General features: G+C 42.9%; 1 protein-coding gene across 1 annotated transcript in view; it reads right to left on the bottom strand.

Annotated features, from left to right (window-relative positions):
• The window catches only part of DLGAP2 (DLG associated protein 2), a 590667-nt gene that overhangs the window by 13013 nt on the left and 550812 nt on the right, over positions 1-26842 (bottom strand). Inside the window, exons 11-12 of the mRNA XM_061626231.1 lie at positions 20885-20976; positions 792-944 (exon numbers count right to left, since the gene is read on the bottom strand). Of these exons, the coding sequence (XP_061482215.1) occupies positions 792-944; positions 20885-20976 (245 nt within the window). The remainder of the gene's footprint in view (positions 1-791; positions 945-20884; positions 20977-26842) is intronic.

The following is a 26842-nucleotide window of genomic DNA, read 5'->3' as shown; positions in this document are numbered from 1 at the left end:
CTACCTTTTCATAATTCTGGCCAAAGTGGATGAAGCTGACAGGCACGGGAGAACTGAAGGTAATTGAAGTATCCTTCCAAAGCCCTGCCAGGCTTGGACCAGCAGGGTGGAACTGAAGGCAGAGGAGCATTCTTGTGCTTCTCCATCTTTTTCTGTTTTTTAAAAAAATAAGTTTCCCTCCCATTATAGCTCTTGGGTTGACATAGTTTCTTCCCTAGTTTGAGAGATCCTAGCTTTTCTCTAGTTCACCCTGGTATGCCCTCAAACCACCTACTGACATTAATAGGGCAAGAGCCATGGATGTTTCCAGGGTAAGGAGGGGGAATCCGACATCAGATTTCTGCCCAGCCTCAGAGAGGAACATTCAGTACTTCCTAGAGGCCACAGGATCACTGAGTCCAACAAGATTATGGCACCCATCTATAGCCCAGATCAGGATAGGATGAAGACCAATGCAATGTAGAATAGTAGATATCATATGTGCTTCTACCTGTGCAGCCATTTTTAGCATTTATTTGCTTGAATCAAAGACTCAAACAACTTTTGGACCTAATAAACAATTGTCAATAGTAGGAATTGTCAATTATTTGAGAGTGGGCAGGCATTACTGACCCAAATTATGTCTTTCTTTCACAACTGGAAATTCTTTTTTTTCTAGTGCATGTTGTCCAATAATTAACTGAATGAGAAATAATTTCAGCCTTGAAAATCAATAGGATATACGTAACACAAGAAGGCTGTACGACTTGATACAATCTAAAAATGAATTCTTCTGCACATGGTCTGCTTACCTTCCTTTCAGGTGATTCTATTATTTTCCATTCATTCAGTTTCAGTTGGTGCAGTTCATCAAACTTCATACTGACATCTTCAATTGAAAGCTGTAACAAGTCCCAGAATCCAGCTAGATCCTGTGAAGTTGGCCTTGGCATAGCACTGGGATCCTGGCATATATACAACAACATGATTTTTTAAAATTCATTTAGGAGCCAGAATATAAAATATTTTTGATACAATGTAAACATTTCACAGAAAACTCTTCCTACATAGTGCAAAATATATGAACACTGTTTTCAAGATCTTTATAGCTTAGTTGAGTAATATCATGATTGTAGCAGACTATAACCAGGGCCACAAAATATACAATTTATTTGTTTCTTTATATTTTTATGTATTAAATTTATATCCTGCCTTCTCTCCCAGAAATGCTTTCCTTTAAGACTAGGCTTTCCTTTCATCAAGGGGAAGATTCCAAATGTAGAACTACCCATTTGTAGAGATCTTTCATGAAACATGCACAGGTTAAAAATCAAGCAATTGGTTGCGCCAAATCCAGTGCTTGTGCTTCTTTCGATCCCTGATATTCAGAAGTAGACACTTCACAATAGTTTGTTATGAATGATGCTGATGGCTGCTCACATGGAGATAGTCCACTAGTGGAAATCAGACTTGGGTTACATGATGCAAGGTTTGTTCTCCAGACTACGGTGGATAGCACTTGGAGAGCACCTAACACATCACAGTTGGCTAACGAGGTGATTAGTAGAACAATAGCCGTTCACAGAAATCTAGTTCCCCTTTTTAGCTTTCTGTAAACAATAAATGGATGCAGTCAGACCTCCAGCAAATCGAACATCAAACATGTCGTCTTGAAGGCAGCACTGCAAGAACTTAGAAAAGAATCCTGAATAGATGAATTTATGACTCAGTATTGGTATGAGAGAGATATAAGAAAAAAATATTTTCCAAAAACAAATACGCTGAAAAGAGGAAGGCGGTGTCTTCTAATAGCTCTGACAATATAGGGGGTCTAGAAAGAGCTCCCAGGAACCCCAAGGAAAAGACTATTAATATTTTTCAATACATCTTTCTTGCTGCTGCTGATCTCATTCACAGCATCCCTCCCCCCTTCCCTGCCCCCTAAAGGTCTCCTGTGAGCTACATAGAAGTCTTGAGCCACCTTTTAGACTCCATGCCTTCAGTTTCCAGTCAAAAGACAAGCACATTTTGAGGAGACTCCTGTGTTTTTCAAAATGAACTTTGCCATTTAAGAAACCCTCAACGTAGGAGGAGGGTGCTTTGGGATGGACAATACTCCATGTTACATGTAATTCAACTGGTTATTTGTGAATTTTATATCTCAGTGCAGTCAAAGTGCATACTATGTGCCTTTAGAAATTAAATGGAAATTAATGCAGTTCTGTTTACAGCAAAGGGGTTTCACTACAGCATTTAAGAGGTTTAAGCACATGTGGGACAGTCTACATGGCAATGGGCACTATTTAATAGAATGTGCATGCAAGTTTGTATTTCAGATATTCTTCAGACACCTGACAATTTCTCCCAAGTTATTGCTTTAAAATATGTATACAGTCATAGCTATCAGAGGTAGCCCTTTGTGGTTTTCTGTTCTACCCTAATTTAAGGCAATTACTCTTCTTTCTTTAGTGATCCAAGTGAAAACAGTGAATTGATATACTATAGAATTTCCAGTGTTGCTCTTTTGTTGAACAGAGCTTGCTTTACGTTCTCTGGTCCACAAGAGGGCTACCTCCTGCCACTGAAATGTATATATAAATTGATAATGTGCAGTGCTCCAGAATAATATTTGCCCAAAAAGTATAACAATAGAGATACTTCATCTTGAGGCACCCTTACATTTGATTTTATTCAGAAACTTGTCTTTCTAAAAGAAACACAGAAATGTAGCTCAAAATGAATTGATCTACATCCAGAGGGAAAATAGCTAACAAAAAGGGCATTGATAATGTTTGCACTTCTGTATGGGCCTATAACCACATTGCCTTGAGCTGTGATCTCATTAGAATTCAGAAGGCTAGTAACATCCATCTCTGCTAGGTACTTGCATAATGAAAAATTCCAGTTTCTGCAAAGTATAATGTAATAGGTACATGTTTAGAAGATATATTATATTATATAAATGTAAGAGTGCCGTCACCCAGCCCCCACTGGAGAAACTCTAGTGTGCCATCACAATCCTTTAATTTGCATGAAGTCAGGGTGGGGTAGAGGAGCAAAGGGAAGGCAGATTGCACAACAGCAGTGGCCATGGCATGGGAGTGAAAAGCGAGGGACACTGACGGGGGGGGGGAAAGTGGTGTTTAAAACAACAGGAGAGGTCTGAATAAATTGGCAAAGGAGGAACATGGAGGGTTTTTTTTAAAAAAAAGCAAGGAGAAATAGCAGGAGTGCATACACACAGAAGTTAACACAACAGAGCATTTCCCAATTCCCTTCTTGCTGTACTCAGCCCCCTTCTCACTCTATTCAGACCTGTGCCATTGTTTAACACCGCCATTTCCCTCAATTTCGCTCAATCCCTGCTTCTTTCAAACCTCTGCCATTGTTTAAAACCACAATTTTTCTCTCAGTGTCCCTCAATTCCTGCCTCACCCAAACCACTGTCATTCTTTAAAACCGCCATTTCCCTCTCAATGCCTCTCAATCCCTGCTTCACTCAAACTTCTGCCATTGTTTGAAACAGCCACTTTCCCCCTTGCGGTATCCCTCCTTTCTTGCTATACTCAAATGTCTCCCTCTTCCATTCTTCAGCTGCCTCATGTGAGAGAGGTAAAGGATGTGGAGCCCTCAAATATTCTAGCAGAACAAGTTAACTGACAAACTTGCTGTTAAGGTTCTGTTCATCTTAAAGATACAGTAACAGATATCATTGCGGGATGATATATGCAACTGGGGCTGCACGACAGGAGAGAGAAGTGGCATCTATGTGCAAGGGGGATCTGAGAAAAAGGAGGTGGAGAAAAAGGGGATGAAGGTGAAAATGAGGGTGCAGATGGGGGTTGTAAAAAAAAGGAGGGAGTAGGAGGCATGGGAATGGGGGTGAAGATGAAAGCAGGGGTACTGGTCTGCAGAACAGAAGGGGATGGTGACTTCATAATTGGGTGGAAAAGGTTGCTTAGTAGTTGCAGTGTGTGGGAGGAGGAAGATGCAGGAGGTCACCATGGGGGTGGACTGTGTGCAAGGGCAAGTCGCACAAAAGGAGCGGGGAGGAGGCATGGACATGGAGGTGAAAGTGAAAACAGGTGTGCAAAGCAGATCTGCAGAAGAGAAGGTTCCAGGTTAGCTTTTGGGGTATGGTTAGGTTCTGGGTTAGGGTCCAGGGTTAAGGTCTGGGATAGGATTAGGGATAGGGTTAGGATTTAGAGTTAAACTCTGGGTTAGGGTTAGCTTATGCATTAGGGTTGAGTTAAATACTAGGTTAGGGTTAGGTTCTGGATTAGGGTTAGGCTTCGTGTCCTTGTTAGGATTAGGTTCCTGGTTTGGGCTAGGTTCCAGGTTTTCTTACTTAGCATTAAACATTTTCCATTAATCTGTATTTCTGGTAGCTGAACTGACACATATTAATGCAGCTATTAGAAATATTTATACTAAGTGTTTTAGAGCTGGTTGTTCATAACCATGTTCCTAAGTGCTCAAATGTCACTTCTGACACAAGATATTAAATGCCACACTTTGACATTTTGTTGTTTTTTGTAACCAAATCCCCAGAAAGCTATATGAAAATCTATGAAGTCACTCACTTTTAATTACAGTTAATATGAATCATTTTGTCAGTTAAAAATCAAGAGCATAAATTACAGGCATGAGGATTTTTGACACTAAGGTAGAATGCACCAAAATCAGCTCTCAAAATCAGCCCTCAACTAGAATTCTGGTGTAGAGAATGCATTTTAAAAAGCAGGATGCCCCTGTCTCCTGGCGATCTTCTCAAAGAAAGAGGAATAGCACTAAGAACTCTTTGCTTCCAGTTCAGGCACACTTGCACATATCATGCTATTTGCTTCTTTATGGCATGGCTTACACATGGCTGAAATGATGGTCCTTTTGCCAGCACAAGCAGCTATGCTGGTGACTCTACAGAGGCCAGGTGGCCATAACTTTGCTTCCAGACTGCAACAACTGATCAATAGGTTTTTTTAAGTAACATTTTTGAAGATGTTTTGTTTTAATGTGTTTTAAAGTTTGTTTTTATGATGTTTTAATGTTTTTAGTGCTTCTGTTTGCTGCCCTGGGCTCCGGCTGGGAGGAAGGGTGGGATATAAATCAAATAATAATAATAATAATAATAATAATAATAATAATAATAATAATAATAATAATAATAATAATAATAATAATAATAATAATAATAGTTCCTGGTCAAACCTGCCAGCCTGGAACACCTGACTCTGGAGGAATGGGTATGTTCTGGGCTTGTGACAGTTGGTCAACAGCTGTTATGACTGTTTTGTCCATTGGCAAACTGTCAGTAGATGCCTCATAGCCATTGCGGTATGCCAACCCCCCAGCTATGCCTGCTTCTGAGCAGACACGTACATAGGTTTCCACTGTCAGAGGTAGAACTTAAGAGATATAGAACTTAGGTAAACAGAAAGTGCCCATTTCAAAAGTAATTCACCAGAATAAATGTTATCCTCTCTCCTGCAATTAGAAATGTAGCCTTATTTCTATGTGTTGCAAGAAAGAAGAAATGTTCCTTGCGGGACCTTACAGACCAGGGATAGCTAACTTGGTTCCCTCCAGATGTTGTTGGATGACAAGTTCCATCATCCCTGACTATTAGTTATGCTGTCTGGGTCTGATGGAAGTTATGAGGGCACCACACAATCTATAATGGGGGAGCTGATCCAATTAGATTAACACATAACTCCCTCACTACCTGCATTGTTTCAAACATGTCCAGAAAATTATATGTGTCAAGTTTTATGTCTGACAGTGTATTCCTGTCAGAGGTAGAATTTAATTGGCAATCTGTTACGCTTATCCATTTATCTCAGCGTGACTTAATTCTGAGTAAATACGTATAGGATTGCACATCACCAAAATATATTTCAGGGACAGTACTCCTATCCATTAAGGCTACTCCAACTACAGCTACTAGCTGCTTGTGTACAGTTGCCAGTGTGGTGTATTAGTTACGGTGTCATACTGGGACCTGAGAGATGAGGGTTCAGTTCCCCACTCGACCATGAAGCCCACTGGGTGACCTTGGGCCAGTTGATGTCTCTCAGCCTAACCTACCTCACAGAGTTCTTGTGAGGATGAAATTGGAAGGGGAAAACCACATTTGTATGCCACCTTGAGCTACTTGGAGGACAGGTGGGCTATAAATGTCATTATAAATAAATGAATAAATATATTCACTCAGACTAACCTACCTCACAGGGTTGTTGTGAAGTTAAAAGGCAGGAGGGCAACATACTCAGCATTAAGAAATCAAAAGTAAATCAGGCCACATAAAAGTAATAAATTGTCTAACAGACAGAATGTCAACATGTGAAGTTTTCCCTATAATTGTATTTCTGTACTAGAAAAGGGTTGATTTAATTTTTATTTAACTTCTGCCTACCACACAGCTGTTAAAGGCACAAGAGCCCTGCTCTCCCCCAATGCCAACCCTAAACCATGCAAACAGCTCAAGAGTAAAAAAACAACGCAATTTGGGCAACAATGTTTTTTAAAATAAAATAAAAAATTAAATGAACATATAGCTTGGAAAAGTTACTTTTTTGAACTACAACTCCCATCAGTCCAATCCAGTGGCCATGCTGGCTGGGTCTGATGGGAGTTGTAGTTCAAAAAAGTAACTTTTCCAAGCTCTGCGTATAAAAACATACTCAAAGCTTTGATAAACAGCAACAAAAATACACTTAGCATGTACAATGTCATATTTTAAAATGTACTTTACCTATCATTGTTTTTGCTCACTTACTGCCTAGGGCTCTCAGCTTAACCTACCTCATATGGCTGTTGTGCAAATATAGAAGGTAGAATTAAAAAGGACAATGGCTGCAGTCCTAACCTCACTTACTTGGAAGTAAGCTCCACTGAATTCTATAGGACTTACTTTTGAGTAGACTTAGTAGGACTGCAGCCTAAGTGCTTGTAGTACAGACATTTTTTTTAATTTCCTTTAACCAGAATGATGCATCTTTGTATTATAAAGCGCCATGTCCCCCCCCCCCGCTCAAGTAGTACAGCTTCATAGGTTCAACAGAATCTTAATCTGGTTCAATTACTGCAATTTGATTTACCTTGGAGTAAGCCCCATTAAATATGAAGAGACACTTCTGAGTAGACATGTATACATTGAATGTTTAATGAGTGCCTGAACTTTAGCCTAACTCTTTGGGAATCAGGATGGCAAGAGCACCCCCCCCAAACAAACAAATGCCCATGATTACTGGGACATGCAGGCAGGCAGGCACCAACTTTCCTGAACTCCCTTGCTTGCCCATTGATGAATTGAGATCTTAAGTTTTACCTACCATTTTAGTAAAATATTTGAGGAGAAAAAAGTGCCCTTTTAAACTGTGCTTTAAACCCACTCCGTTCCCCTGCCATTCTTGAGATTAGCAGATAATCAGTTTGAAAAATGAAATGGACTGCCTTCAAGTCGATTCCGACTTATGGGCGACCCTATGAATGGGGTTTTCATGGTAAGCAGTATTCAGAGGGGGTTTATCATTGTCTTCCTCTGAGGCTGAGAGGCAGCGACTGGCCCAAGATCACCCAGTGAGCTTCATGGCTGTGTGGGGATTCAAACCCTGGTCTCCCAGGTCATAGTCCAGCACCATAACCACTACACCACACTGGCTCGCCATAATCAGTTTAAGGAACCCTAAAGGACTCCTCACCTGTTTCCTCTACTGAGGCTCAGATTATAGCTTCAGCCACAGGAGCTCCTTTAAGCCCCACATCAAGCAAGGCAGGCATTTTGAAAAGTACAGAGGCACGGAACTTCAAAGGCCGGTGCCGATCAGCCCCACCTGGACTGACTGTGCCAGAAGGAAGGAAGGGGAGGTGGCTGCGGCTCAAAAATTGATGGTGCCTGGGTACCAGCCAGGCTCCCTCTTGCCCATGGTGCTCTTGAGTAGAGCCAGAAATGAAGAGAAGAGTCTGTGGGAGAAGAGATGCACTTGGGTAGAGAGAAGAAGGGAGAGAAGGCTATGTGGGATATGGGGGGAAAAGATGCTCCTGGATGCAAAGGACATTGGGGTACAAACAAGGGTATGATTGCAAATGGTTGAAAGGATTGGCTCGGGGTGTGCTTTGCAAGTCTTCCCATTATAATAGGACAGAAAGAAGTAAAAGGAATTATATGGCATGGTTGATACTTGCAGACAGGACAAAGCAGACTTTCCAGGGAGAATAGGAGACCCACTAGGTCCTAGGCTATGGTCTGAAGGCACATGAGGCCAGCACCCTGCTGAAGCTAAGCAGGGTCAGGTCTGGTCAGTGCCTGGATGGGAGACCACCTGGGAACCATACGCAAGCCGCCTTGGGTTTCTATGATGAAAAGAAAGGCGGAGTATAAATGTAATAATAAATAAATAAATAAATAATAAGAGCCTGACTAGCAACCTGATGGAGACCCTGTTGAGGTTGTATAGAAAGGCATAGTAAAGAGCTGTAAACAGGCAGTAGCTGATAAGGCCATGGGAACACACTTTCCCTTAGATAAAAAAGTGTATAAAAAGCCAGATTTTACAGCATTCATGACCCCTCAGCTATGCTGGGGGGGGGTCAAAGAAAGCAGCAGAACCACCTATTTATTCCATCCATGATATCTGATGGGTGATGTATCATGACATGTATTTCTGTGTACTTTATAACTTTGGCTCTGTCATATGACTCAGAGTTTAACTCAGTCCTTTATTATAACTTGTTTTAACTAAGATGTGCCTTCAGAGTCTTAAATGTTAAATGGATATGCAGCAACTTCTTTCATGCTTATATATATTTCCGTTTTTCTGTTTCTGCAATGATGGCTAAGGCCATCTAGAATGCATTTTATTAGTTGTAGATATTAATAAATAGCACATACAGTAGGGCCCCGCTTATACAGCGGGTTAGGGACCAGGCCCCCGCTGTAAAGAGGAAATTGCCGTAAAGCGGAACCCATAGACTATAATGGGGCCGTCGTGCGAAAATGACGCGAAAATGTCGCAAAATCGGCTTTAAAAAGGGGAATTTCCCGCCACCGCATTAGCGGAACGCTGGAATGTGAAGCACCGGTAAGCAGGGCCCTACTGTATTATAAAGACTGTTCTGCTGCCTAAAGCCTGACTCCCAAATAGAAAATTTCTGGTACCTCCCAAGACTCAAGAATTCTTGAGTGGGGTCTCCTCTATTCTCCGCCTGCACCAGACGACTGCTGTTGATAACCTGTGAGCCAGCGGCGTCACTAGCGGGAGTGTGGAGGGGTGCAGACCTCCGGCGCGCGCCCTCCCAGGTGCATGGATGGGGGTGGCTGGTCTTGTGTGCACGTGCACGTGCGTGCATGCACGCTCTCACCACGCACTCCAGGCTGGTGGTGGAAGGCCCGTCCCGGCTTCACCACCAGCGAGTGGGTGCCTGCTGTCGGTCTTGCCCGCCAGCCCGCCTCCAAGGAGGAGTTGACTGCGCCAACCCGGAGCGCTTCTCGGCTCCTTTGCTGGCCAATGGCGCGGGGTGGGGCAGCTCTGGGTGTCACCCCCCTCAGGGTGTCACCCGGGTGCGGTCCGCACCCTCCGCATCCGGTAGTGATGCCCCTGCTGTGAGCTTAGGTGTACTAACGTTCAACATACAAAGACTCTATGTAGACAAAGAGGAAGGGAGAAAGCAAGAACCCTTGACCCTGTGCATTCACTGGCAAGGCGGCTGGTCTTGCCTATATCACCACGTTCCTCCTTTCAACCTCTGAAGTTGGGATGTTGACAGGTGGGCAGGGAAACCCCTTTGTCAATCATGTGACATCACAATGGCAGGCAGGGTTGGTGATTGACACAAGCAGAGGCACAGCCTCTAATAAGTTTGCCTTTGTTTATGCATCTATGTTACCAATAGTGCAGCAAATTCACTTTTGAAATTAATCACTACTTTAGGCTACAATCCTAACCCCTCATCCATGGTGCTGGGCAAATTTAGGATTTAGTGAATGTCCATGTCTAGTGGCCTTCACAGATGCAGAAAGTGTGCTGAAGTAAAGACTACAGCTAGCGATGTTCCTGCCAGCAGTAGCTAGCTTAGGGTCCAAAAGCAGAGTGTTATGGGGGCAGGGCAAGGTTGGCTATGGATCCACTAGATCCTGAATCAGTCAGTTCCTCAGAAATAGTTATGATGAACCCCTCAGCTGAGCCACCTTGAGCTGGTGCAGAAAAGGGGGGGGGAAAGGCAGGAATTCACCTTCCAGCCAGGTGTGAGATACAGATCTTCTGATATGGTGGTAGATCCACTGCTGTAGTGCACAACACTGCTCCCTGGATTACTCTGCCCTCGTTGACATTCACAGATCACTTTGGCTGCTTTCACACTGCACTTTAATCCATTTTTCTGATGTTTTATTACCTGGTAATTTGCATATTATATTTGACCTTTCAGAAGATGTACAAGCTAGTTCCAGAAATCTGGTGGAATGTAGTGGAAGTTTAGCACTAATTTCTGTGATACATAATACCAGAAATAATCCTTGCAAGGCTGGGAACCCAGAAGATTGCAGGAGATTTGTGCTAGCAGCCTGTCACGTGAGGAGCATCCAAGCTTCCTCTGTGTAGCCTCACTATATTTCTGTATTTTTAAAACTCATTCATGCCTGTGCCTGTTCCCTATTTGCCTTTGTTTGCCTTTGGTGAGTCCTCCTGACATTGTTTTTCTGAGTTTTACATCTGATCTGAGCCTTTGAAATCCCATTCTTTCCTGCCTCTACCCACCTCCCCTCCCCTCCCCATGGAGCCAGGCGGTTGCTAAAACATCTGAAAGATCTTGGCTGATTTCTTTCTCTTCTCTGTGTTCACTTTATTCCAGCTAGTTTCCCCTGGCTGCTTTCAGACATGAGGCTTATTGTGATAGTTGCTGGAGTTGCTTTTCAAGTCTTTTCAAGTCCTTTTCTATTGTCTCTTAAGCCCTCCTTCACTCAAATCTTTTTTTTAACCTGAGTCGGAGCAGCTTGTATTTTTAAAGTGACCACTTTAACCCCTTTCTTCAGTCCTTTGTTTCTGGCTTTTCTCTTTCGAGTTTTTGCTTTCTTGCTGTTTTTCTTACCTTTTTTTTTACCTGATCCTGGTGTCTCCAATTGCAGCAGTTTGAATGACATTTGTGCAACATGCCGGTATATCAGGTACTGAAGTATGAAAGGAATTCTGGAAATCGGGACAGAAGCGCTACCATTTTAATCCATGAAATTAACGCAATAAGCCCCATGTGTGAAAGCAGCCATGAGCTTAGATCCAAAGGTCTACTTTTGGCATGCCCAAGGGAATGCCTAGTTATTTTTATTCCCCTTTAAACAGCAGACCCTTGACCCATGATCATAAATTCCTCTTGAACTTTTTTGCCAGTTTTAAAAGAGGTGTGCCATATGGCATGGAGGGTCGCTATTCAGTATGCACAATGCCAAAGCCTCATGTAGAACTAGTGCAGTTTTATGGATGCTGGTCAATGAATATAACTTAAATAAGAATATAGCCTATTCTGCAGTTAGGAGGGTTGAGATGGCCAATTTTGCCATTGTATACCAATTTTAGAATCACCATACAATGGAATCCACAGGTAGCGAGATCATATCAAGGTACTATGACTGCAACTGATTCCAAAGCTATCTTTCTTTTGGAAAGTTTTAAAAATCTGGCTTGCAGAAACATGGTGGTCTTAGGGTTTCATTCTTTCAATGGTGTGCTCTTCAGTGAATCACTAGCTCATTTATTGTTTTAAACACATCCCTCATGATATTCAGAAACTATGCAGTAGCTACTAAAAGTTACTGTGGTGACTGCCAGTAGTGTATGTAACCATGTGGACAAGCAGTCTCTACAGTTTGCATTCTCCATGGTTTCCTGCATTTCTGAGTCTGTTGGCAAGATGGCATGGCTGGCTAAGTACTACAGGTGTGATCACAACTCTCTCTGAGGCTACAGTTGCTATGGGGTAACCTTCTAGGTGGCTGTCTCCCGGTTGCAGTTTGTTAGTAGCCGTAGAAGACATGTCAAGCCAACAGCGTGATTGTTTCTTCTACCCAGCACATTTTTAAAATTCCCTTTATTTATTTAATTATATAATCTGTACTTGGGCCTTGAAAAATATTCTCAGGGTGGCATACAAGTATCAATTACTTATGAGCCAAAACAATGCAACATTAAATAATAATTAAGAAACAAAAAGAACATCAAGCAGTATAAAAACTAATGTCAGATAGAATGAAATGAATAAAAGGCCCGGGAAAAATTCATAAAATGTTTTGTTGCCTCGTGTAAAAAACCAACAAATTCAAAATAGTGGTATAGTAGCTGGTGCAGTAGATCAGAGCCAGGGAGTCACCTCCCCACCGCCACTGTTGCCGCAGTTTACCTGGATGGGGCTGTGGCGAGGTCGAGACTGCATGCTCATACTGCCAAAGCCAATCTGGGGCTGCCACTCGTCCGTCTGTGCAGCCTGACCTCCCTGCTGCCCTGCCCTTGCTCTGCCCAAGCTCCATCTATGTAAGTGGTGGCAGCAGCAGCGGCCACCCTAGGCTCCTGCCAGGAGGAAGGGTGGGATATGAATCAAATAATAAATAATAAATAGAATAAAATGACTGTGATGTGAGAGCAGCTCTTCCCCATGGCTCCTACTGCAGGGGGTCCCAAACTATGGACCACCTGTGGACCACCAGTGGTCTATGAGCTTCATTCAGAAGGTCCGTGGCATGTCCACTTTCAATACTCATATTGATTTTACTTGTATTCTTATTGCTTCTTTTATTTCTTATAGTGTATTTTATTGTATTAGTATTCGAAGTCTACGGAATGCAAATTGTGATGCAATACAATACAAGAATTTAAAGAAGCATTAAAAATACAATTACAAATCACACACCACCTAGCACAGCACAATACAATTGCTATAACAAGCAGGAAAATAATTCAGTCTTCCAGCAAGACCATCAGCAATTTTCAAGTAGCCCATGGGGGGAAAGGTTTGGGAACCACTGCCCTACTGCAGGTGCCTGGCAAACATCACTGGGGAGAGTATTCCATAAATAAGATGCCACCATTAAAAATGGCCCTCTCTTGCATCACCACCCACCTCGCCTCAGATGGTAGGGACACCCAATGGAGGGCCTCCAAGGAAGATCTTAATGTGCACGTAGGCTGATATGGAAGCAGCTAATTTTTCAGGTACCCTTGACCCAAGCTGTAAAAGCTTTGAAAGTGAGCATTTTGAATTGTGCCTGGAAAGAGATCAGGAGCATGTGCTGAGATTCAGCCCCTTATAGGACTGCTGGGTCAATTCTTAGACATGTCCAACCTGGGGAACTGAAATTCATTGGCCTCTTTCTTCTTCCCTGCTTTTATCATAGTGTCGTTTCTGCTGTTTACAAAAGAATCTCTGCTGTTCAACTGCACGCTTATAATTTCCAGTCCCAATGAAACTGTCACTGTGGCTGCTCTTATTCTATATGGCATTTTTGAAGCTGGGAATATGAACCATGCCAAGTCTGTGATTTATTTATGCTTCATTCATAAACTAGTCCTTGTCTCACCCAAGCACCCCTGCTCCCAGCCACGTGCCTTCCTCGATGAGCCAGCTGTGAGGGAAATAATGTTTAGAAGAACCTGATTCTTTCTGGCAAGCTTGGTTGCTGAAGGCCAAACTAGATGTGATATTAATTGCATGAATTGCACGAGAGGAGCCCCTGAGGAGTGTATTTGCTGTGGTTCCGATGTAAATCTACAATCTTAGCCCCCCTGTGCAGCTATTCACATTTTTAAAAACGTGCAAATTAATTGCATTCACTTAATTAACATCAAGTCTGCTTTGGCCCTGACTCTCCTTTTCAGACTCTAGAAACTATTGCCCGGCTGATTTTTTTAAAATTTATTTTAACAACAATTGTTTATTTTTATTTATGTTCTGTGCTATCTTAAGCAGGGCTGGGGAAGCTGTGGCCCTCCAGATGTTGCTGGACTACATGGACTACAATTTCCATGCCCCACCGATCATTGGCCTTGCTGGATTGGAGTCTGCTTCCACCAATATCTGAAGAGCCACAGCTTCTCCACCTCTGATCTTCAGGTTCAGATCAGGAAAAAAAAGTGGATGAAACAGACAAGCCCATGTCCCTTAAAGACCTTAAAAAAACAAATAAATGGGCCTGGGGGACAACTAATGATGGGATGTTAAAATATTCCACTAAATTTTTCTATATGACAGTTGTTCTGAGGGCGGGGATCAGTCCCTGGTGATCTGGGTTTCCTTACAAATCTCGCTGTTACAAATTATGCATCAGAATGTACGTTAAATGCTAATGGTGTTTTAACCATCAATGAGTAAGGTAAGTATCTCAACACGTAATCAGGAAATGCATAATAGACAGCATTACAGTAATATCGAAACCTGTGACTCTTCCAAAAGTGTTAATGGGAGAGTATAAGGTGTTGATTACAAGGATGCAATCTAAGAAGAGAAACTCTGCTGTTTCTCCTTTGGAATGAATATGAGCAGGACTGGCACTGTAATGTGGTACAGTGAGACACACTCTTCAAGTGGTGGATCACAGAGGCCAGGAGATTATATTCCTTACCCATCACGGATAGGCCTGCCTGCTGCCATTTGCCACCACCATGTCCAGTGGCCGGCCTCCTGTGGCTACTACTGCCCACTTCTCCTCATGCTGAGGATGGGGTCCTTTCTCAGAGTGAAGCATTGTGGTTGAGGTGGCCATGGAGAGTGCCTGCACAACTGCTCCTTTGCCACAACAGTGGCACTGGGTTTTTTTAAAAATCTCTGTATTTGCCACTGATGCATCAATGTGGCAGTAGCACAGGTGCTGTTGGTGGCCACCTCAACTTCAATGTCTTGCTCTAAGGAAGGACCCTTCCTCAGATTGTGACACTGAGGGACAAGGAAGGCCCTGGATTGTTGAAGGCAGTAGTGGCTGAGAAAAAAGGAGGAGGAGTGGCAAGGACAAGGCGGCAGCAGGTCAGGAGGACAACAAGGAGAAAAAGGTGAGGATGAAGGCAAGAAAAAGGTGGTGCTAGCAGGACAAGGGAAAAGGCAGCAGAGGCATGGAGGAAGAGGCATTGAACAGCAGCAACCCATCTCAGCACTGTCTTGCACTGACCCTGGTTATGAGGTTTAGAATTATAGAATCGTAGAGATAGAAGGGGCCTATAAGGCCATCAAGTCCAACCCCCTGCTCAATGCAGGAATCCAAATCAAAGCATTCCCGACAGATGGCTGTCCAGCTGCCTCTTGAAGGCCTCCAGCGTTGGAGAGCCCACCACCTCCCTAGGTAATTGGTTCCTTTACTTTATTTAATTTACAGTCATAGACCCAATCAAGCATATAGTATAGAAACATTACTATACATACTGTGCATACAAATACATGGTTAAGGTGAAAGTTAAAATAAGATAAAATCATCAGTGTTGGAGATTTGAACTTGTCTTTTTTGCAAAGATTGGGCTATATAAAAAAATTTAGCAACTAGTTCAGTTGTGGTTTTATCTTTATCAGACAAGAGGTAAAGAACTATCCATTCTGGATGTTTATCAGAGAACCCTAGAATAAGTGGTGAAATAACTTTAGCTCTTACATCTTTATATAGCTCACATTTAAGAAGGATATGATCTAGGGTTTCAGGGGTATTTGCGTTACAGATACAATAACGATTTACATAAGGGGTGCCTTGATATCGGTCCGTTAAAAGAGCGGAAGGTAAACAATTAAATCTCGCTCGGGAGAACAGAAACTTATATTGTGGGAAGGTTAACTTTTCTAGATAGGTCATATGGAATGGAAAACAAAAATTCAGGCCAAAATGAAGAGGGGAACAGGATGTTGATGCCTTGGAGAATAGGTACTGTCGATCAAGGTCTTTTATTCGTTGGTTGATAACTGATTTGGCCATTTAAGAGCTCCAGGATGACAGGAGTTCTAAAGATAAACCTAGGTGATTTAGCTTCCCATTAAAGATTTTAGTCCAGGAGCTTTTAAATGGATCTTTCCATATGAGACGTACAAGCCCTGATGAGGGCCCCAAGTAGGCTATCTTGAGCCAAAAATTGAAAGCTTGCAACCAGGCTGTACATTCTAGGGAATTGAATCCTGTCTCTAAGTGGAGACCAGCTGAAGAGGCACAATTTGGCAGACCAAAAATGGACAGAAGAAAACTTGAAAGTACTGATTCGATTTTTTTATTGAAATGGGTAACCCAAATCGGGATGCCATAAAGAAGCTGTGGTGTTATTTTAATTTTGAAAATTTTTGAGGCAGCAGGGATAAAGCAGCCACCTTTAGTATAAAAAAACCTAATTAAGGCTTTAGAAATGTTACGAGCTACTTGAATTGCGTCCTGAATATGAGGAGTCCAAGAAAGTGAAGAACAAAATAGAATGCCTAGGTATTTAAACTTCCTAACCTTTTCAAACAATTTGCCTTCTATTTTCCAGAGTTGTTTCGACCTATTTTTAGTAAAAGTCATTATTTTGGATTTTGTATAGTTAATAGTAAGAAAATTTTGTTCACAATAACAAATAAAAATCCGGAGAAGGTGTTTAAGGCCGATTTCTGAAAAAGACATCAAAACCGTGTCATCTGCATAAAGTAGCAGAGGACAACTCACCCCTGCAATACTGGGGGAATGTAGATATTCGTTAGAGCATTTGGTGCTTAGATCGTTAAGGAAAAGGTTAAACAAAGCAGGGGCCAAGACACATCCTTGTCGAACTCCAATATTTACAGGGATAGATCTGGTAAAATTTCCGTCTATCCCATATCGCACTCTAAGCGAAGTGCATTGATAGAGCTGGCTGATCAAAAATAGTAGCCGCTTATCTATTGTGGTCATATTTAGTTTTGCCCACAGTAGATCTCTTGGGACTGAATCAAAGGCCATTTTAAGATCTATGTATGCAACAAAAAGGCCTCTGTTTGTACCACTCATATATTTTTCCGCCAAGAATCTCAATATTAGGCAGTGGTCAATAGTGGATCTGTGCTTGCAAAAACCTGCTTACTCTTGTCCCAAGATGTTTTCCTCCTCTATCCAGGATTGCAGTCTAACATTTAAGAGACTCGCGTATACCTTACCCACTACAGAAAGAAGGCTAATGGGCCTGTAATTTGCAGGATCATCCCTATCTCCTTTTTTGTGTAGTGGGATGATTACCGCTTCAAGCCAAGATGAGGGGATTTTCCCATACATGTTTATCTGATTAAAAAGGGATGTGAGTAGTGGAGCCCACCAATGAATATTGTTTTTTAGCATTTCTGGAAGAATTATATGTATTCCTGGGGCTTTTCTGTTGTTAAGGTTTTTGATCTGGTTGACAACCTCTTCTTGCTCTATTGGGGGCCAATCAGGTAGGTTATTTATACTAGTCAACTGTGAGGGCCAACTTGAATTATCCCTATATTTTGAAAATTGAAGACAGAAGTAGCGTTCCCAGATTTCAGGTTGAATATTGAAATGCAGAGGGGCATATGATCCTAGGGCATTTGTAACTAATGCCCAAAATAATTTGGGTTCATTATTTAAGGAAGCATTTATTAAGGTCTTCCAGCTTTCCTGATGGGCCTGTCTTTTTTTGAGGGCAATCAACTTTTTATAATTCTGTTTTGCCAGAAAATATTCAGGGGGAAGGATTTTTGCTTTTGCTTCTCTGTAAGTATGATAAATTCTTCTTAAATCCTGTTTGGAGATCTTGCATTCCTCTGGAATTCCCTGCCTTTCGACCTTCACCATGCCCCTTCCCTGATAGGTTTCTGCCGGGCATTGAAGACCTGGCTGTTCAGGCAAGCCTACGGGATCCCTGGGGTGGGTTAGCTTTTAATACTGTTATTAACTGGAATTGTAGTGTTTAGTTTAACTATTGACTGTGGCCCTCATTGTTTTTATTGTTTGATATTGTATTTTATTGTATTGATGTACGTCGCCTAGAGTGGCTGTTAATTTGGCCAGATAGGCGACTCATAAATAAAATTTTATTATTATTATTTTATTATTTGTCAAACCAGCTGGGATATTTCAAGTTGTCTAAACTACGGGGGCGGTTTGGCATACCCAAGGAGTTCTCTAAAGTGGAGGATAGTGAAGAGTAGTCAGATAGAGTCTCTGATATTGAACTTGATGTTATTATACGATTCCTAATGGTAAGGGTCAGTGGAGAATCTAAAAAACTTTCCAATTTAGAGATAGTACAGGTGGACCACTGCACTCTCTTGTAGCAGGATGCAGACCTTGAATTTTTGCATAGTAGTTTTTTTGGGTAGTTACGTTCCCTTTTTAAAGACAAATTGAGTAATAGGGGAAGGTGATCACTTTCTAACCTATCACCAATTAAAAAATTGGAAATGCAAGAAAACAGAAAAGGGGACAACAGCACGTAGTCCACCACACTGCTGCCTCGCCCTGAAATGAAAGTGAACTCCGCAATCGAATCAATCGCCTCATGCCCGTTAACAGTAACTAAGTTTAACCGAGCCACTAATTGAGTTAGACAAATCCCAGCAAAATTAATCTTATAGTCTTTAAAGTTTCTATTATATAGCGGGATTAGATGTTCCATATTGATTTCACCCCATAAGGGGGATACGGCCAAGATGTCATTTTTTGGGCCTAATCTAGCGTTTAAATTGCCTGCAATTATGATTTGAGCCTTTGGATAGTCTTGTTCTAATTTTATTATGTATTTTTCCAGTTGTTGCCAAACTAAAGTTGTTTTGTCTTTAAGAGTAGACGGGGGGATATATACGTTTATTATCAAAATAAGTAAATGATTTAATTCTAAGAGGGCTGCAATTGCAATATTTTCACACAGGGCAGGTTTCTTAATTTTAGCATCCAGTGAGGTGGAGATTAGGATTGCTAAACCAGCCTTGGGTCTCCCTCTATTTATTGCCGATTTTGCAAATAGTTCAAGTGTTAAAAAACCATTCAAAGATATATTGCTAGTCGACCAAGTTTCTTGCAGACAAATTAATTGGTTCCATTGTCCTACCGCTCTAACAGTTAGGACATTTTTCCTAATGTTCAGTCGAAATCTGGCTTCCTGCAATTTGAGCCCATTATTCTGTGTCCTGCACTCTGGATGATTAAGAAGAGATCTTGACCCTCTATACTTCCTTTCTGGTGCTTTAGGGTACAATGTATGAATGTTAAATAAGAGACAGACAGAAGGGGGGGGGAAAGATTGGTTGTATCCAGTGCTGACTTTGCCTTAGCAGAGAGCACTTTTGCTTGCATAAGTTCGGGCACTGATTTTTCGCTGATCCACCTCCACTTACTTAAGACTCTGAAAAGAGACTACTGGGGGTTTGGGGGATCCTTCATAACATAATGCAGTATGGTGCAGAGGTAGGACATATAAACTAAAATTGGGTGCTCTGACTTATCTAAGCAGAAACACCTTCTGCTATGGGAAAGCCACTATTGGATACAACCTATTATGGTGCATGAGATTGGGCTCCCCTCCCCTCAAATGTGGGCTGAATCATTTGCACTGCTTCTATTGATCCACTGTGGGACAGCAGGGATCTGAGAGAGTAAAGTTGCTCATTGACGGCTTAAAAAAAACCCCCACCCCTCAATGTGAGAGGGGAAAAAAGACTACCGCATCCTTAACCCAAATGCCCACATCCTTAACCCAAAACAGCTCAAACCAATGCAGATGGCTGAGGAACTGCAGCCCAGAGCACTTCCAGTTCCATTTCATCTACATTTTCCAAAAACACTGGTTGTTTTAACCACATTGGATAACAAGTCTCAAACAAGCATGCACAGAATGAATGCCTTGTCATGTCAGTAAAGGTTACACTGTAAATATTACAGAATGATTGATTTTAAATAAGACAGGTTTATAGGTCACATCCTCTAATGGCAACTGAAAAAATATTTAATTTTCTTACTGTAAGATAGAAAGTAAATATAACAGGAAAGACTCCCTTTTACTGGCAATGTTTCCTGACAGAAGTGTCCTTCACAGCTAATTTAGGTCTGTAGAAGAAAAGTAGGATTGACAGGGAAGGTACCTCAAGGAAGAAGCACCAGCTATCATGGCCGCTTTGTGCTACAGTCATTGTTTTGGACTATGCCACCCAGACTGATACTGCTAATTGCTCGTCTGCCATTTGGACTTGCAGCAAAACAACTCACAGAACTTGCAGGTGAGTCACCATGCCAGAGGAATAAAATTACTGGATTGTATCTCTTGAAATGAGAGCCAGTGTGGTGTAGTGGTTAAGGTGTTGGACTATGACCTGAGAGACCAGGGTTCAAATCCCCACACAGCCATGAAGCTCACTGGGTGACCTTGGACCAGTCACTGCCTCTCAGCCTCAGAAGGAGGCAATGGTAAACCCCCTCTGAATACCACTTACCATGAAAATCCTATTCATAGGGTTGCCATAAGTCGGAATTGACTTGAAGGCAGTCCATTTCAATGTTTTCATCTCTCAAAATCATTTCATGTGCAGAACAACTTCTGTGAGTGCAATAGAACTTTCCTTCCCACTCCTCTCCCCATCCTGCTTCAGAGGATTGGGGAAAACCCCAGAGGAAATGGGGGGTGTCACAAGGGGAGGAGAGGGCGGGACAGTTCTCTTGTGCTTGCAGAAGTCCTTTCGCACACACCATGATTTAGTAGGAGCCAACCTATCAGCAGAGAATCACAGTTCCATCTCTTATTTCCATGCTCCTAAGGGGTTTTTCTGTGCAACATGTTGCATGCTGTTAAGGGGCGGGAACTTTCAAAACCACATTGTGAAATAGCATGAAGATCCACCCCAGCTGTAGTTTGACAGGATAACAACGGATCACTTTTGAGGCAGAGCAGAAAGTAGATTCACATCTATTGAGCAATGCTTAAGAATGCTGTTGACTTACCAGATTCTGCTGACATAGCCAATAGAACTGCTGGAATTTTTGAGACATGAGGAGCTGAGCACTTCCTACAGCACTCCGGATCTTACCTAGAACTAAACATACAGGATGGTTACCATTTGTATGGGTTTGAAGCAAAACACAAGGCACCAAGATATTTATGTAACGAACTTTAAGCTGGAAAATCCTGTGATTCTCAATCTCTGTTCAAGGAAGCTGGAAAGTGGAAAGATCAAGTCACCCTTTTAGATCCTATTGTAACTGTTGGGTTTTTTGTTTAAATCTTAAAGGAAATGCCCTAGGGGAAAAAACTTAATTTAGAAAAGGGAAGGAAATGATTGTCTCCCTTGTGAAATAATCAAAGTGAAAGCACACTAGCAATGTTTGATAGGTGCTGGTTTTGATTTCCAAGAAACCAGCCATTGTCACGAGTTGAATTGCTATCCTTAGTTCACTCACTGTTTGAAGAGTATCCACAAGACATAGTTGTGAGCTACTTTGTGAACAATTTTGTGGGAAAGTGGCATACAAATAAATAGATGATGATGATGTATCCTTGGGTTTTCTGAGTAATCCTTTTTATTTTAGTCCTGATTTTAGGGCAATTAGTATAGCACAGTGGGGAGGAGAGTCTGGCTGGGAGTCCAGAGTCTGTGAGTTCAAATCCCTGCTCGTGTCTCCTGGGTATAAAGGGCCAGCTAAAGATCACCCCCACAGTGAGTGGCTCCGGGGTTACGTGCCCTGCCACCTGTGCAACCGTGGGCAAGCTGCATATTCCCAAGAAGCCCAGTTGCCCCCCAGCTGGCAGTTGTGAACAAGGGAGGGGCTGGCTTGTGCAGCTGGGGAGGACTAGCAGAGGGTGGCAATGGTAAACCCCCTCTGAATACCGCTTACCATGAAAACCCTATTCATAGGGTCGCCATAAGTTGGGATCAACTTGAAGGCAGTCCATTTCTATTCAATAATAATACTTATAACAGAATCACCAACACCAATCTGCCTAGTGTGAATGGGCAAAGTGCTATTGGGTGCAGTCTATAAGGCAAAATGCTATCAGAGCTTGTCAAGATACTGACTCTTTAATTTGTTGCATCCCTTCCAGCCCAGGCATATGAGCCCCTTGTACTTTCTCATTCAGTGGACTGCAGCCTTTAATTAGCAAATTTCTTCCTACTTCCCACAACAGTCTCCAAACCTGATTGTTCTTCTTCTTCCTGCCCCAGTATTGCAATGCCTTAGATCATGGATCCCCAAGCTGTGGCCCATGGGCACCCAGTAGTCCACTGCATGCCCTCGTTAAAAAATCATATTGATTTTTTATTGTGTTTTTCTTGTCTTTGCTTTCTTACATTCTATGGAATGCCAATTGTAATACAATAAAAGAAATAAAACACCAAGCAAGAAAAATACCATTAAAAATCACACAGCATCCAGGTCAGCGCATTACAATTACTACAACAGGCAGAAAAAAATCATGAAGTGGTCCACCAAGACCATCAGCAATTTTCAACTTGGCCACGGGGGGGGGGGATGTTTGGGAATCACTGGCTTAGATAGTACAATAGCGTCCCACTCACATGGCAGGTTACGTTCCGGACCCTCATTGTAAAGCGAAAACCGCTGTAAAGTGGAACTCATTGAATAGAATGGCAAGCAACGCCTGAAAACCGCCGTAAAAGCGGAACAAGCGCCATATGAGTGGGTCTCTAGTCTAATTGCATCTAATTGAGACCGCTGTATTAGCGAATCGCTGTAAAGCGAAGTGCCATAAAGCAGGGCCCTACTGTACCCAGAGCCATCTGCCTAGTGCTGGCACCTGCCCTTTAATAACTGGAGGATGTGGAAGAATCTCTCTTGTGTTTGCTGAAATTGCAGCTCTCCCACCCTCAGAAGATGAACTGGACTTGCCTGAGAGAGGAGTGCTGCTGCCTTCAACTTCTTCATGCTCCCCTCCACTCCGCTGGTTAGTCCAGCCTGGAGCTATCAGCAGGCAGAAACCCCAGTTCCTAATAACAGGGTTGCCAGCAGCTGTGCACCCCAACCTGGCGATGGGCTCATTTCCAGTCTTGAAGTTTAGGTATTGCTTGTTAACTTATTTTTATTTATTATTCTTGAAATGGCTCTATTTGAATAATTTATTTATTTAGATTATTCATATACAGTATCACCCTTTGCGTAGGCCCCAGGGCCATTTACAATAAAAACAAATAAATAAGCATGTATAAAATCCATTAAAAATACAATCTGTTAAAACATACAACAAATTAATAAATGAATGAATGAATGAATGAATGAAAAAACATTAAAGAAAAAGGGAAATGACTACCAAAGGGATGAAGCCATGAGGGTATGCACGTAATATTCATTTTCAGGAATTTAGGTGCTATGAAATCTATGTCATAGGTAGCCAATTATTTTATATATTAATAGCATACAGTACCATGCATTAACCTTTAAAAGATGTGGGAAACCTTTGGTGCTCCAGATATTGCTGAATTACAATTCCCATCAGCCCCAGTAAGCATGGCCAATGGCCAGGGATGATGGCAGCTGTAGTTCAGCAGCATCTGGAGGACCAAAGGTTCACCACATCTGACCTGCAGTAAGCAAGAATTGTCTTCAGACTGCTAGGCAGAATATCTGATGTAAACTGAGCTGGTGTTGTTTTCTTTCAGGCTGTCCATTTGTTAGAAATGACTGATATAAATATACATAGCAAGCAGTTGCAAACATTCGGGGGTGCAGTGACGTGACCAGACGGAGGAACAAAGAAAGACATTTTCCCCAGAGAGACTTATTTTATTTGTTAACGCGGCGTATGAATCCTGGAACAGGAATAATACTCTGCCGTTATTTTAAGGGGGGGAGGGAAATGTGATGTTCCTGTATTAGTGTATATATGGTAAGTGCTGTTTGGATAGGAGATACATGGTAAGTGGAATGAAAGAGGAGGGGGGAGTAAATGGGCAGTAGAATGCTGGATGATTGGCTGCGTGTTTGGATGGCAGGAGAGTATAAATGGAAGGATGACAGTTAAATCTGGGTGGTGAACGTTGGAGTGGATGTTGATGGGTTGTTTTGGTGGGTTTTTGAGAGGAGATTGTGTGGAGAGTTGGTGGATGTGAGGAGAGGGTGGAGTTCAGATTAATACTAAGACTAGTACCTCAGGAATAGATGAAACCATATGCTTAAGTGCCTTTATAAAGTAATCTTGTTATCTTTGTTATCTTTGTTATTTAATAAATATATTTGGTTTACCAAAGGCCTGATCCTTGGCTGGGGTTTCACAGACCAGAAGGGAGGGCAAGGTAAATACCAAGGCTGAAGGGTAATAAATGGTGGCAGCAGTGAAGGGGATAATATAACACCACAAGTATTCAGAGCAAACCAGAATCATATGCATTGATACAAAGGGAGTGGGACAGCTTAAGCACGCAGTCACAGAGGTAACCTGATAGAGAGACTCAGGCAGAGACTGAGTGGCTCCAAAACGTCCTCTCCCACTGAATAGAACTCAGATTGCACCCTGGTATACACCACGCTTACGGGGCCTGAGGCAGGAGGTGAGACAACTACAGCGCCGGTGGCGGAAATCTCGTTCTGACGGCGATTGGACACTTGTTAGAGCAGCAATAGCTGCCTATCAAGTGGCAACGAAGGCAACGAAGAGAGAATTCTTTGCTGCCTCCATTGCGTCTGCAGAGTGTTGTCCCAGGAGGTTGTTCCAAGTGGTCCGAAGCCTGGTCGGTCCGGTTGCACAGGAACCCTTGGAACATTCTAAAGCCTCCTGTGACAAATTTGCCAAGCACTTTGCTGATAAAATCGAGCACCTGAAGAGCACGATTCCGTACGTCGTGGACACAGGTAGTGGGCCAGAGCTGGCCAATTGCATTCCGGTCCGGTGGGATCGGTTTCAGCCCCTTCCCTCTGAGGAAGTGGACAAGGTGCTCTCTAATGTGAGGCCAACCACGTGCTTGCTTGACCCTTGCCCTACATGGCTCATTGTGAGCTGTAAAGAGAAATTGAGCGAAGGGATCAAGGCAGTGGTGAATGCTTCCTTGGAAGAGGGTGCAATGCCATTAGCCCTCAAGGAGGCAATAATAAAGCCCATTCTGAAAAAGTCCTCCTTGGATCCCCAAGAGTTAAACAACTTTCGCCCAATTTCCAATTTACCATTCTTGGGCAAGGTGATCGAGCGAGTGGTGGCTACTCAGTTACAGACACACTTGGATGAAGCGGATTATTTGGATCCATTCCAGTCGGGCTTCAGGACTGGACATGGAACTGAAACAGCCTTGGTTGCTCTGGTGGATGATTTGAGGAGGGCGTTGGACAGAGGTGAACACACATTCCTCGTCCTCCTGGACCTATCAGCGGCTTTTGATACCGTTGACCACGGTATCCTCCTGGATCGCCTGAGGGGAATGGGAATAGGAGGCACTGTTTTACAGTGGTTCCATTCCTATCTCTCTGATAGGCACCAGCGGGTGGCATTGGGAGATGAGGCTTCAGACCCTTGGCCTCTCAATTGTGGTGTGCCACAGGGTTCTATCCTCTCTCCCATGCTATTCAACATCTATATAAAGCCGCTGGGGGGCATCATCAGGAGATTTGGGCTGCAGTGCCACCAATATGCGGATGACACTCAGCTCTATCTCTCATTTAAGTCCTCACCAGAGATGGCTGTGGTTACCATTTCCAAGTGCCTGGAGGCCGTAAGTGAATGGATGGGAGGAAACAGGCTGAAGCTGAACCCCGACAAGACCGAGGTACTGCTTGTGGGAGATAGGAGGAAGTTGGGTGATTTTGACCTGGTGTTGAATGGGGTAAGATTGCCCCTGAAGGACCAGGTTCGCAGCCTCGGTGTTGTTCTTGATTCCCAGCTGTCCATGGAGGCTCAGGTCGTGGCGGTGAGCCGGGCAGCTTGGTATCAATTGCATTTGATACAAAGGCTGCGACCCTACCTCCCTGTCCATCTGCTCCCACGGGTGGTACATGCCCTGGTCTCCTCTCGCTTAGACTATTGTAATGTGCTCTACGTGGGGCTACCCTTGAAGACGGTCCGGAAATTACAGCTGGTACAGAACGCGGCGGCACGTCTGATCAAGAACAGCCGCCACCGAGACCATATCACCCCAGTACTTAAAGATCTGCACTGGCTACCAGTTGTTTACCGGGCCCAATTCAAGGTGTTGGTTTTAACTTTTAAAGCCCTACACGGTTTTGGTCCAGTTTATCTAAAGGAACGCCTTCAGCATCACCAGATAGGCCGCCAAATGAGATCAGCCTCCCAAGACCTTCTCTCGGTCCCACCAGTCAAAACAGCTAAGCTGGTGCGGACCAGAGAGAGGGCATTTTCAATTGTGGCCCCCGCCCTCTGGAACGCTCTGCCTTATGATCTCCGCCATGCCCCCTCCCTGACAGGCTTCCGCCGAGAACTGAAAACATGGTTTTTTAGGCAGGCATTCGAGATCTCTGTCTAATTTAGTTAAAATTTTTGTATGATGGGGTAGGTTTGGATTGAGTATACTTATTGTTGTTTTGTATTATATGTTATATTTTACTCTATGTTATATTTTAGTCTATGTACGCCGCCTAGAGTGGCCGTTAATTCGGCCAGATAGGCGGCCTAGAAATAAAATTTTATTTATTATTATTATAGAGTCTCTGGGAATACTGGTTATAGGACAGGACTGGTGGTGCTGCCTTGCAGGGGGATCTGGTGAGGTCTATGCTAGAGCGGGCAGAGAAACCATAAAAAAGGACAGTCCGGACTGGTGGAGTCCCTGGTGGTGCCTAGTGACAGGCAGTAACCACGAGCAGGTAGCAACCTGACAGGGAGAGCCAGGGAAGGGAGTCACAGGGGTTAGCTACCAAATGTGTGGATTACTTATTTTCAAGACTGTTACAAGCAGATATTCCCTAATAACTTTTGTCATACTTGCAAAAGTATATTAGCCA

The sequence above is a fragment of the Rhineura floridana genome, chromosome 4 (assembly GCF_030035675.1).
Source record: "Rhineura floridana isolate rRhiFlo1 chromosome 4, rRhiFlo1.hap2, whole genome shotgun sequence".
Classification (NCBI taxonomy): Eukaryota; Metazoa; Chordata; class Lepidosauria; order Squamata; family Rhineuridae; genus Rhineura; species Rhineura floridana.
This window is presented reverse-complemented; position numbering and strand designations above follow the sequence as displayed.